At 49.7% G+C, this 13,684-nt stretch overlaps 1 protein-coding gene across 2 annotated transcripts in view; it reads right to left on the bottom strand.

Moving 5' to 3' along the window:
- Tfap-2 (transcription factor AP-2) overlaps positions 1 to 13,684 on the bottom strand; it is a 361,095-nt gene that overhangs the window by 175,928 nt on the left and 171,483 nt on the right. Inside the window, exon 1 of one of the 2 annotated variants that reach the window (XM_077690941.1) lies at positions 1,059 to 3,132. The exons of the other annotated variant lie outside the window; for it this stretch is intronic. Coding sequence (XP_077547067.1) covers positions 1,059 to 1,091 — 33 coding nt within the window. The 5' untranslated portion in view covers positions 1,092 to 3,132. Of the gene's footprint in view, positions 1 to 1,058; positions 3,133 to 13,684 lie in introns of those variants that run through there. 2 annotated transcript variants of the gene reach the window in all.

Raw genomic sequence — 13,684 nt, 5'->3', positions numbered from 1 at the left:
GGTAAAGAAAAAGTTAATCAGTCTCTAAGCTTAAGAGCATGTTTTGAGGAGGAACGCATCAATAATCGATGCAGCAATCGATCAAAAAACAATCGAACACGACCTTTTAATTTCTTCTCGTTACGCGTGTCTTCGATGGTGTTCCGGAAATTATTGCAATGATAAAAAAATACGGAGGCAACGCACGCATGAAGCCGAAATGTCATAGAGACTTAGTAAATACGGGATGCGTAAAGACTTGCTTCATAGGGAAAGCGGTCCCAATGCAGTGAATGAACGATGGCGCGCTTTCCAACGTATGTATTGACGACTGAAGCAAAGATTATGTATGTTCGCCACGTGGCAAATTAAATTGCCTCAAAGATAAGATACAAGATATTTGATCTCAACATCGAATGATGCCAGGGGACTACATTCAACAAGCCAACGATGGGCTTTACGGGGAATGCACCCCTTACAAGTTCGACATGCAGTGGTAGCGCCGGTACTAGGCGCCAAAAGAACGTCTTATAATCAGAGTTCGCCGACGACATTCCACACAATATGCGCAGTCCCGTAATACATTTTACCGTTTACTTACAGTGACAATAACATAAAAAAATACAAAACCACACAAGGAACCAGGCCGTCATGGTAATTCTTCCTGAAACAACCTATTGAGTACTATCGGAATTTGTAAACGAAGCATTTGCCGTCAATAATTTCTGCGAACATAAGGCACTTTCCAGGGGTCATTACTTGTTGTTGGGTATGGTTTGTCTCGTTGGACTAACTAGGAGGTTGAATCAAAGAAACGGGTTGCGTTCTTACGCTCTGTCTTATAGCGACGCTCCAGCAGCGTGCTGTACAGTGTGGTGACAGGTTCAAAATTTAATGAGGTAAGGCTGGGTGTGGGCATAATATGAAGTGTTCGCAATCATATTAAACGCTGGTTGAAATATGAAAAAAAAAAAAAAAAACTGAAGCCTGCAGAATAAAAACAAAAAAAAAACTCAGAAAGAAAATGAGCGCATCGGAGCGCAAACACAAAATAAACGGGAAAGGGGAAAGCGTCTCACCATTTCGTCGGCGTCAATTTGTAGCACGAGCATATACTCCTCGGGGAATCGGATCGGTCGGACGGGGGGACACTCGGTCGCAGCTCCTCAGCGGGTACGCAGCGGCCGATCAGCAACGGGACGGCGCGCAGCCTGCCACTCCGGTATCCCACGGCGAAGAGAAGAGGGAGCAGCCTCCGGTGCCGACGACACTTCTCCGGGCACGCGCCGACGAGACGATGGGCGACCGTCGTCGCCTGTTGTCGCCGCTGCTCGGGTTCGCCGCCATAGCGCACAGGTAGGCGAGCGCACTACAATGGAAGGGCCCCCAGCAAACCGCAACGCTTTCACCCCCACGACCCCGCAGGGGCGGCGCGGCTCGTTTCACGGGGCTTGGGAAAAGTTGCCGACGACCCTGCCTCGCCTTCTCTCTTCAAATCTCGGTGCCACCTCTACCGCTCCTGCTCAAGCGACGACCAACAACGGGACGCCCAACTCGGTGGTTGCTGTCGATGGCCCGTTGACGATTCCTGTCTTTCTTCAATTCGGCAGGGAAGCCCTACGACAACCAGCCTGTCATCAAAGATGGCACGATCCTACAATTCATTGCACCGTGTACGTTCCGGAGGACAGGAGCAGTGGTTCCGCGCAGCAGGCTCTACGATAGATGGCCTTTCCATCCCATCAATACGTGCGGGCCTCGACCCAGCGTTTGAGTCCGATTTTGGGAGCCTCGCGGCTACTCTGGAGTCTTATTTCGGTATTGGTGTCCGTTCAGTGATTTACAAGCCCGTCGTAGGAGGAAGTAAGTTATATTACAGCCTACTGGAAGGGTGTGTGTAGTTTGCAACAACTGACGTCAGGGCATCAGTTGGCGACGGCGGTAACGTATCTGCACGCAAGAGAACCATCTGAACAGTTAGAGCCGAGTTAATAATTCACTGGAAAGGCCGGGAACATGACCTTGGGACACGCGACAGGTTTACAGGCGGCTGGCCAAGAGCCCAACACAACGCCCACTCATTGTTAGAAAAACCGAAACGTTTTGATGGATTCCGATGCGAGGGCGTAGAAGCACAGAGGATGGGTGAGGAGGCGACGGGGGTGTACCACTAGTGACGGCAGTTATAGTCGGAAACTTACAACCGGTGGGAATCGTTTTCTAACACTAGGCTGAGCCCTCTGGCATATGAGCGGTCATTGACCCACACTATTCAATTGCGTTCAGCAGCTTCGAGAACCAGAACGTCGAGCGAGTTACAGCAAGTGAAAATTGACGTTAATCTGCTCGCGGAGCAACCGAGGTTTGAAACACCGCAATGCACTGCACCACAGTCTTGTAAACCCCGAGGTGCGTAGTTGATACACCAGTGAGTTGGAACTTTTGAATTGCAGTTCGATCACTGTCGAGTCACTCCGGAAGAGAAAGGAAAAAAAAAAAAACGAGAAATTCTTGCTGTCGTGTACCGCGAGCGATGTTGTTTCGTTTAGAGTTGCGCGCAGGTTCCGTCGCTTTTGGCACTGCGCAGTCACCGAGAAGAGTCCGATCAAACACCACGGGACACGCACGCACACACACACACACCAACGAGGGAATTTCGAAACACCGGTGAACTCCCACCAGACAGGACGCACGTGGTCACTCACTCCTTCCAGAAAACGCGGGAGGCAGTCTTTCGCATGTCCACGTACTTCCTCACGTCGTCCCCAGACAGCTGATCTCACCGCCTAAGACTCGGGCGGAACAGCTGCGACGTTGAGTGACACTAATACCCCGGACCCGGTAGTCCGGCCACTGCGGACAGTTCCGCGCCGCTTGTGGGCTCTGCGAGAAGGCAGACCAGAAGCGAGCAGAGGAGGACACGAGGTGCTCTTTCCGCCGATGGCGTTGTCGCTCTTATCGTTCTATGAAAAGCCTTGAAGATGATCCGATTAGGCCATTGAGCCCTCGGCCGGGGTCTGGTGGCGCACCGGGCGCGGCGGCGAGTCCGTGTCGGCGCGGCCGGCGAGGTGGCAGCGTCTGGCAGGCACGCCGTCGTCGTCCGAGTGTGTACCGGCCGCCTCTAGCGAGACATTCCGCCGTAAGCGGTCCAAACGGTCTGTAGGTAGCCGCACGGCCGGCAACGGAGGGACGCCCTTGCCAGCAGCGGGAACGGCGTGAGAGAGGAGTGTCTCGGACGGACCACCTTCTCGATGCCGCTGCTGGTGGTGGTGCGGGGCTCTCTTTCCCGCCGCATGTGCGGCGACCATCCTCTCGGGCCGTCTCCTCGCCCGCGCCGCAGTTTCGCTCCTAATTCGAGCAGCTAGCGAGCAATTTTCCACGTGCCTCGTTTCTGTGCTGCCGGGTACCCTTCCTCCGATCTTCTTTCCTCCTGGCGTCCTTTTCTTCTGGTCGCCTGCCCAGATTTTCTCTGGCCAGAGCAAGAGGAGCAGCGTCGGGGAATCGGGTGCCGGCCGCCAGGTCCCTGGAGGTCCGTCGGCGACGCCGCTCTCGGTCAGATACCCTTGGGGCGGGTGATTAATTTGTCAATGCTCGAGAATCTGTTGACCCAATTGCCCCGCGCGCCACCAGTCGTAGCGGGCAGGACTCGCGGCGAGAATTTATGGTCTTCTGGCACAAAAGAAAAAGAAGGCCGGGTTCGATGCTCGCTGGTAGACACGTTGAGGACACGCGTGCGTCGTCGGAGACAAAGTAAATAGGCGTAAGCATCGTACTTGGTGCGAATGAAAGAGCATCGGTTGGGCTGCAATATTGAGTACCGTCAGTGACATAATGTCGAATGCTCAGAAAGGCGCTCGAAAGACAACTGGAGATTTCCAGTGTCGGCTATGTCCAATATATAACTTTGGTTTCTTGCGTGGCTTGTATGGAGAGTCAAAAGCAGAAGATTGATTGATCGATCGATCGATTGATTGATCGATCGATCGATCGATCGATTGATTGATTGATTGATTGATTGGTTGATTGATTGATTGATTGATTGATTGATTGATTGATTGATTGATTGATCGATTGATTGATTGTGAGGTTTAACGTGCCGACGCTACACAGGTGATGTGGAGGAGGGCTGCTCCGGATTAATTTTGACCATTTGGGGATCTGTGACGTGCGCCGAAATCTCGCACACACCGGCGTTTTTGCTTTTAACCTCCGAGAACAGAAGAAAAATAGCCCACACCGACAAAGGATAACAGAAGTTTGAAAGCAAAAAGACCGCTACCACCCTTACATATATATTTATTGTTGCTGGTCACAGTTTTAAAAATGAAAGACACACCAACATGCTGGTTTATTTATTTATTTATTTTACAAAACACGTAATCACGACTAAACCAGCGTGCCTCTTGACACCAGAACCAGACAACTGAGCAACTTGGGTCCTGTCGGCATTTCAAGACATAAGACATAAATAGGCGACGCCGCCATTACTCGAGCGCCTACTGCACACAGCAAGCTTTCGGGAGGCCGGAAGAGGCTCACTGATATTACCCACGAATGCCGAAACCAAGGTTCCCCGCGGTGCATATAGCGGATCATTATCGAAACAAACAAAAAAAAAACACGTTTCCTTGTAATGCGTTATTGAACATACTTCCTAGCTAATTGATTAATGAAATTTGGTGGGGTGGGGGGGGGGGGAGAGAGAAGAAACACTTTATTATTGCGACGACGGGTTCAGGTTCGAAGGGGAGGGGTGCCACAGCCCACATCGCAGAAACTTGGAAGGACTGCAGCTTTATTCTAGCGGACAAACACGCTGCTGCCCGTTTCCTTCCTGCGTCGTAGGCATCATTCTGTCTGTGTAACACACCAACCCAAGCCACTCGACTGCAGAGCACAGCACACAGGCCACCTTGGACCGTGAGATGCTCACGTTGAAATTTCCCGCCAGCACAATGGGCCCGTCACCGGTGAGGGTATAACGCCCAGCTGCGCGTGCACGCCCTCCCCCTCGCTCCACCCCAACTCGTGCACGCATAAATTGGCAACCCGTGATGTGCGTGTGCTTAGACGTGGAATAAACCGGCGGAAATGTCCACCGAAAGCCCTTCAAGATGAACGAGAATTATTGGCTCACATTGGTGTTCCAAGCGAGCTAGTCGCTTTTCATCCGGGAGGTATTCGCAACTACTCGGAGAGATGGAACTTGAGGCGGCAACAGTGGCGGCTGCACGTACTGTGGCAGCGCCTTTTTTTTATGGCGGCCATTCGAGCTTCTGTGCGAGCTGATGTTAATTCAGTTCCCGATTTTGTTCCTCTGAGAAAACGACACGCGTCCATCCCGCAACGAGTTAAAAGTACAACTTCTGATACCGGCGCTAGTGCTGGCATCAGCCTATTGCGCAACTAGTGAAAGAGCATTCAGCGGTTGCGAGGAAGAGCAGAGTAGTGCCGAGTAAAGCGGCTTCACCTGAATGAAAACCCGGGGGCTTAGCCGTATACAGCTCAGCAGTAAAACGCGTACTGCGCTAAACAGACGAGGACAATGGCCGTACGGCTACACAGGAAAGCTATACAGCTTCCTCAGAAACTTCGCAATTGAAGAAGGTTTGGCATCTTCAGGTGGATGCCAAACTTTCCTTTGCAGAAACTTACTCCACCTTGGGGATTTCCCCTAAATCTGGTTGATTAAGACGAGGACGAAGATACCCCGAAACGACAGATACATGCGCCATGAACCATTTTTAGTCCGTGAAGCAAGTAGATCAACAAGTTGTGTTAAATAACAACTGAGAGTATACGTGATGGGCTTATTGGAATAAACGTATACAATAAAACTGGCTGTTCGTTACGCTTCCGTGAAATAGTTTGTGTGGTAAACAAGTAGATATGTATGCATCCAAGAATAGACGCGACTACAGTTGTCACTCTAGCTCACTTGTAGACGTTTATTTCGAAGGCCGTGGGCTCGGATATCAGCCGCAGTGAGCCCATATATGCTGCTTCCTTCTTGGACGCTCCAGTGACTTGAAAAATGTGTCCGTCGACAGGCGCCTCTAGAGATATGCGCGCAATTGAAATCAGTTCAATGTGCGCATCAACCTGGACCTTTCGGAGCCCGGCGAAGTTGATTCGTTTCATGAATGCCACTTTCATAACGACCAAGCCTGAGCGACGACGACGAAGCTGTTTTTGGTTCAAAATTTTAGATCCAGTTCTAGGTTGTCCCGTTCGGTCATTTTATTTCGAATATTTATGCGAAATGGCAGTAGCAAATACTGCTAAAGCCAGGTGTTGTGTGGCCGTAATGCACGTCATCGCTTGGGAAATTCTCTGCAGAACGACACTTGCGATGAAACACAACGTTGTACTTATATAATAACCGAACAAGAGTGGCTAGAAGAAAACTGTGTAACAATAAAAACATTTGAGGCGTGTTTTTGGCCGAGCATATCCCTAATAAATCGTTTCTACTTGATGACAATGGTGTAAACACCATTAATCAGTTTACATTTATTTTACAAATAAAAAAAGCATCATGCTCAGCTAATAAGCTGTATTTTATCTTCCAAACTTCTGTACTTTCTGAATTGAAACTTATCGGCCGTGAAGCGTTTTTGGCCCAGTTAAAATTAGTATCACCGTGTTGTAGCCTGCACAGAGAGAGCCGCCACAGAAGTGACGTGTGGCACTTTTTTTTTCGACATCTCGATGTGGCACATACCTCAATCGCTGTTATTACTGTTAATATTATTTATTTCTTTGCTTTTTCCTACACTTATAGCTTAAGTTTTTAAATTCCAATTGAGCGGAACTGTCACATAGGGCGGTTTCTCCCAACTGTGTACAGCAGTCGTTCTCGTAACGTCCAGTGGCGTTCGCAGTAATTCCTCTCCACCGTCGGAAAGCAGCGTTACGCAACGTGTGCTTCCTAACGTCTGTACTAAATAAATACTGACCTTGAAAGTAGTTCGCCTTGAGCCATGAAAGTACTGTTTGTCACTTACATTTCGCGGTTAGTTTGTTCTTCCAAAGATTCAAACTTCGTTTGAGCGTCTAGAAAAGTTCATATTTAAATATGTTAGTACTCACCATAAGGAGGTAGAAATAGCGAAATTGTTTGGCCCATTCAAGCCGCCGCTAGCCACACGTGGGTCCACAAAGCGGGGCACTGGACAGCCATGAATAAAACGAAAATTTCAGCATATGATAGTAAAGATGAAATGCTCTCGTAAATAGTAGGCAAACACGAGTGGTTTCTCAAATTGCTGCGGAACATCGCTTTCATGGGGGAGGGGTTCTTTGTAGCTCGCCTCCACCAGACGCTTACCTATCATGGGCGCGATTCGAACTTACGACCTCTCACGGCCCGACCGCCTTGTTCCAGTGCGTTTGAAATACTCGGGGATGTTCAGCGCTATCGCGTTTACCTGTATGGTATTCTAAAACCTCCACGCCAAGCGCCGTAGTGGTTAGCCCGGCTTGTGAGGTGTCACAGCGTCTCTTGAGAACTATATATACGCGCGTAACGGGCCTACCTACCGCCATACGACATGGGTGTACACGGGGGCCGCGATGCGATCCGAGGCAATTTCTCTCTCCGCACGGACAGGCCGGGAAGGTACGGCCGGCCTTACGGAGATGCCGCCCGGAGATAAGCGAACCCGATTTCTTCGCGACTCGGCTCACACATGGCCGGCATTCTTGCCGTTCCCGCGCACGCGTACACGCTGTGGGCGTCGCTATAACTCGCACGCGCAAGGCCCGCGTATAACAGGAAACTACGCACACACGCGCGGGCGGCGAACACGCGGTCTCGACGACCGCGCGCGAACAATGTGATAAGCATGGCCGCCGACACGGCAGCTGCAGCCACGCTAATTTTGCGCCTGGGCGTCTCAAAGCTGAGGGGACTCATTGGCTGAGGAATTCTTCGGCCAAGCGCGAAAGGCGGGTTAGAATACCTGCCTCGGCGTCTGCTTTTTCGGGGCCAGCGAAATGTGAAAGTCTGGCAGCTGATTGCCCACATGAATGCAAAACCTTTGAGTTGATATACATGGAGGCAGGCGTGTCGCAGAGCGGTAGAGAGGGTTGTCGAGCACTGTTCGTTGCACGTGAAAACAAAGCCTGGCCGGATAAAGACAAGAACAGTACCAGGATGCCGCCCCCCTCCTTCTGCAACTGGACACCTCAGAGGCGCACGCGTACATATGGAGGTCAAGGTACAGTGGCGACATCATAGGGGAGGACATAATTGTCAGGACAGGGGACTTATCGAAATCACCCGTGGGAACCGTACATGCAGTGACTATGTAAGCAACAATGAGGAAATGCGTAGGTTCATGTATACGCGTAGCACAGCCCTGAGAGATAGATAGATAGATAGATAGATAGATAGATAGATAGATAGAGAGAGAGAGAGAGAGAGAGAGAGAGAGAGAGAGAGAGAGAGAGAGAGAGAGAGAGAGAGAGAGAGAGAGAGAGAGAGAGAGAGAGAGAGAGAGAGAGAGAGAGAGAGAGAGAGAGAGAGAGAGAGAGAGAGAGAGAGAGAGAACTATTAACCTTGAAGATGGCGAGCACTGAACAAACAAGAGCAGAACTTTGGACAAGGACAGCCTCAGCCTGGTGCCAACATTTCTGCAAGAGAACTTCGTCGGGGATTTTTTGGAGTGGTACAAAGGAAGTCCAGCACCGTTGTCATAAAGTACCCGCTGCGAAAAAAGAACACATCAAGTACTAGAACCTTGAAAAATGCAAGCCTTTCGGGAGTAAGACATCTGGAAGGGGCCATCTGGAGGATGAGCGGAGCCGGTGGTGGATGGCATCTTTTTACGCCCCTAATTGCGCTGATTCGGTGCTTGGTGCTGAACTGTTTTTAGGTTTTTTTTTTCTTTTTTTTTTTCTTTTTCAGAAGGGACGTGTGAGAGCTCATTTGACAGCTTCTAATGTAGCAGCGCGCTGTGTTTCGTCTTCTCTGGTCCTTGTCCTGGACGTGCTCAAATCTACTCAATACCATGCTAAGTGGCGATGAAGGTGATTAAACTGGCCGGTTCTGCCTATGGAATTGAGCCTATGATTGGAGCGACGGGTGAATGTATGAGTGAGGGACAGTTTAAAGTAAACTGAAATGGTAAGGCAGCCCCCAAGGTCAATACCAACAGTCACCATATCTTTTCGTTATGCATCATAGATGTAGCTCTGGCGGCAAATCCCGTATGTGTTGCACGTAAACAAACACGGCACTTCAGTACAGGGAGTCACGCGTAAGCAAGCGAGCGGGTGAGCACGTGTGCTCTCCCGACGCCCTCTTTGCACGGCAGCAAACGGCTAGAGCAGATGCGCCACGCAGTCTGGTTGCGCTGCAGCGTCCCCTGTGCGAGAGAGGGCGCTCCGGGCGACCCCTGGGCTGCCGCGCGCACGTGATGTATGGTCGATACGGTTCAGGAAGTCGGAAAACGAGAAGTCGACCAGCAGCGTCGCGTTACGGAACGCCATACACAATCTCGCGCGCTCACCCCTCCTCTTTTTATCGCGACCGTCATCTCCGCGCAGCGCTTCTTTCATTTTGCTACCGCGCGTTAAACCCGGCTTCTTAAACTTTGATACTTTCCGAGAGCGCACCGGCTGCCTAAGCTACTTAAAGGTCTATAATGCAGTCGCTTAAGTACCGGGACGACTTTGTTCTTTCTTTCGTGCTTCCCTCCCGGCTCGGTCCTGTTTCCCTGCACGTCGGCTCGCGATCAGAGCGAAGGTATAGATACCAGGTATATATATCTCGCCAGGGGGGCTGTACGGGCCTCTCCAAGTTCAGGCAGGCACCCTTCTTCGGCTGTGAAGTTTATTTTGATTTCTTCCCCCGCGCGATGTTTTATTGATCGGGTTCCGTTTTCTGTGTTCACGCGAGCCCTCCTCACGCGCTTGCTTTGCCGCATATACGCGTTTCCTCCGCAAAAAGCAAACGGGTTTCTCAAGTGTGCGCGCGCGTAGCAGACTGCACCAGGCGTCGAGAGACGAGGGTGGAGTGTGCACTGCTCTCGCCGAGTTCGCGAGAGACGGAGAAGCAGGCGCAATGGTTCGGACGCGAGGAGGAGGGTTTGCTTACAGAAACGCAGGCTACACAGAAGCTTGGCGAGAAAAAAAAAAAAAAAAAAAAAGAAGAAATGACGAAGCTTTCACTAAGTCGCGCAAGGCTTGAAACACAGCGGAACTGGATGATTTCTTTATATGTAAGCACTGAAGGACACACCACCACGCATTACATTAGGTTTGAAATGGTTTATTTTAATGTTCCATCGTCGCTTTTCACTGTGGTAGTACCATCTATAACGTCGTCTTCTTCATGCATTACTGGCGGGCCCGGATTGTTTTGTCCGCAGGCCTTCACGTTTTTCCCAAAGTGAAATGCGTCAGCACGCGCTGAAACCGGCGGCAACCGGCTTCGCGAACACTTGAGGGGCGGACGCGCTTGAACTGTTTCCTTTGTGTTGTTCTTTTCCGAGCGCTACGCGCAAGCCTGGACGACGCCGGGCGCTCCTCGTAAAACGCGTGCTCAGGTACGCGGTAAACGGCCGGAGTGACCATGATCCTACGATACGAGTTTTATTGATGACGTTGCACGCATTACGCGCAGCAACAGCAGCTCCGCTCTTAAAATTCAGGGTTAACTTCTACTCTGTAGTAAAGTGTGAGAGCATGGATTGTGACGGCGGGCGCATCCAACAACATGACAGCACGCAGATGCTACTCCACAGTTATGTCCTCCACTCGTCCGCCATGGCCTCTCCTGGGGTGGGGGATCTTCCTCCTGCTTCTCGATCCTTCCTTTCCCAGGATAGGCACAAACGGGATGACAAGTCACTGCCTCTTATGACTAGAGACTGCTTGCTCTTGCTCATCATTCCGCATGCTTGCGGCAGTGAATGGTGATGGTGGCGATGTCTACTGGTGTACGTGTGAAGGTACGGATAAAATTTTCCTGGGAGTTTGATACACGTCATATTCTGTTACAAAAGAAAAACGTACAAAAAATGATGATGGCGTACAAAAAAACGTACAAAAAATGATGATGGCGATGTCTACTGGTGTACGTGCGAAGGTACGGATAAAATTTGGTACACGTCATATTCTGTTACTAAAAAAACGTACAGAAAATTTTAAAATTTCATTTCAGTTTTGTACCTATACTCGCTGCCAATCGTGTGAAGACCCACAATGTTCTGCAGAAATGACAAAACATATTCCGGTGATTCGGATAACAGATCAGAGTAATAGCTTCATACTGGCCATTTAAGGTAAAGGTCTTGTTGTAACTGACCGGCTGATGGCTATAGTGCATATAACTGCAGCTCACGCATGCCACCTGACGCTCGTAAACCTGTCCTCCATCCCGCCTTGCGGGGCTTCGTTCTGTACCCCCGGCCACGACGTAGATGGACGGCGAATGCCTCTGCGACAGCATTTAGGTAACACAGCCTGCTTGCGTGTTATACAACGGCTACAAACATTAAGTTAAATCGCCCGGTCCGGCTCCCCTGACTAGCGGATACATACGCAGAAAAGAAGTCACCACGTGGAGTAGGTTTTCTATCCGCGGCTAGACTTCCCAAAGGTGCAGAAAAAATAAACCAAGCCATCACTAATTTTTACGTGTGGTTTATAAATCCCACATACACTGCTCCCCGAAGGTAGTACTTTCGATTTTGAAACGTTGCAACCGATACAGTGCGAAATTAATCAGGTACAACAAGAAGAAAAAAGCTTTCGCTGAAACCAAGGAAGCAGTGGATTAGCAGGATTAGGAGAGTGTGTTGACGACGCTAGTGATGCCACCCCGCATTGGTCTACTGCAGATCAGCACAGCGCTGTCGTCGCTAGAGTGTATAGGCAGGCATAGCTGTGCGTGCGTATACAGGCTTATTGCTTAGAGACTCCAGGCTCTGCTTGGTTTGATAATTAAGCAGCGCTTAATGTGTGAGAATTACAGCTAGGCGCCGATTAATCGGCAGGCTTTAATCGATTAGTGAGATGACGTATACAGACCACTGTGTAGCGCTGACGCGGCTAGGAGCTTACAATGGAAGCGGTGCTGTAGCACCAATTTCATAATCAGCACTATTTCTGAAATGAGTACTCTTCGGCACTCGCCGCCATTTCAAGAGCCCCTTACGTATACTGGAGTTTACGAAACGCCACCTGTTCAAGGCGGCGAAACCTTCACTGCCGTGAGAGGTGAAGCGTGCATTTCTCAAGGCGGCCGGTACAGCACGTGCGGCAGCGGCTCCTCCGGCCCCGCACTCCACCGCCCATCCTCCCAGCCCTCCTCCGACTCTCCTCCGGCGCTGCTGCTTCCCGCTCCCGGTGCGTCGTCCCCGGCTGACGCCTCTATATTTTTAAAGACGATAGTCTTTCTTGGGCTACTTAAACCCAGAAATTTTAGTCTCTCTGTCTGTCTGCAACTCGATTCAGCCACCCGGACAAAGTAAAATAGATATTGCGCAATACTCTCATATACTCACTGCCAAATGTAAACGTCTAAACCCGGTTTATATGTTCATACTTTTCAACTTTTCTGAACAAGAACAAGAACAAGACATTACGCAAATATAAGACAGGAAATTAGTACACAAGGGATATTTACAGTGTTCCTTTATTTAAAAAAATTCATCCATGCTTGGTTTTTCGATAGCAAATGATATTCTACATCTACTGCATAAAACCGCCGCCTGCTGTTGCCCGCGCCACCTCCTGGCGGCATATGAAAAATCACGCGGAAACAGCAGCGAAAGGTTTCACTAGCTAGGTTCCACGTTCTGCTTGGAACGCACGTGGAGCGCGGCCATGCGGTTCTATAAACCTTAAAGGGGGCCGCCTCGAATCACGCGCGTCTCCGCCGTACTGCAGCGCTGGCATCGAGGAACCCGGCCTGTAGTAGTGGAACGCGGTAAATTTAAATATACCTGAGCAAACCTTTAGTGTGTTTACCTTGAGATGAGCACAACGGTACAGGAACAGCATGAGAGGTGAGCGGGAAAGCAAATGAGGGCATTTCCTTGGCATATGTCTACAGACTATCGTCTTTTGTCGGCATTTGCAATGAAAGGAGCAGATACGCGGATAATTTTTTTACCTCACGGTTTTCTGTGCCTCCCAACGTGCGGGAGGCACAGAAAACATTGAAACATTGGAATTCCATGTTTTTGCCTTGAAGAATTCATCAAAATTAAAACAATGGGATGTATCATCAGGCGCCAGATGAACGAATGTCATGTAAAATGACTGTCTTGAAATCATTATAATGACATGCGTGTGTGTGAAATGATTTGGCAAACGCCAATACTGTCATCCCTCTTGTATTGTATTGTAGTATCCGATTCGGTATTTGCTCTTCTTTTGCGGTCAACACATTTCACATAATGCGCTAATTTTCTCATTATTCTTTAACCACATTGCCACTTGTATTGTCACTTCCCAATACTCTTATAGTTAAAATTTGGTGCAATAGCATCAACAAAGATAATGAAATGAAATAATCGATGAACCTTCACCGCAATTAAATTCGTCAGTATTGTGTGTACAGGACATGCCATGTTTATCGCCTTACTAGCCGCGCTCTTCGTCGCTCTTTTGAACAAGTTATCAATAAGTCATTCCATGCTAATCTACTCGCCCAGCTTTCCACGTCAGTATTGTGTGTACAGGCCCTTCT

The sequence above is a fragment of the Haemaphysalis longicornis genome, unplaced genomic scaffold (genome assembly GCF_048455015.1).
Source record: "Haemaphysalis longicornis isolate Haplotype H1 unplaced genomic scaffold, Haemaphysalis longicornis Haplotype H1 scaffold_10, whole genome shotgun sequence".
NCBI lineage: Eukaryota > Metazoa > Arthropoda > Arachnida > Ixodida > Ixodidae > Haemaphysalis > Haemaphysalis longicornis.
Note: the sequence above shows the minus strand (reverse complement) of the source record. Positions and strands in the feature narration are given on the sequence as shown.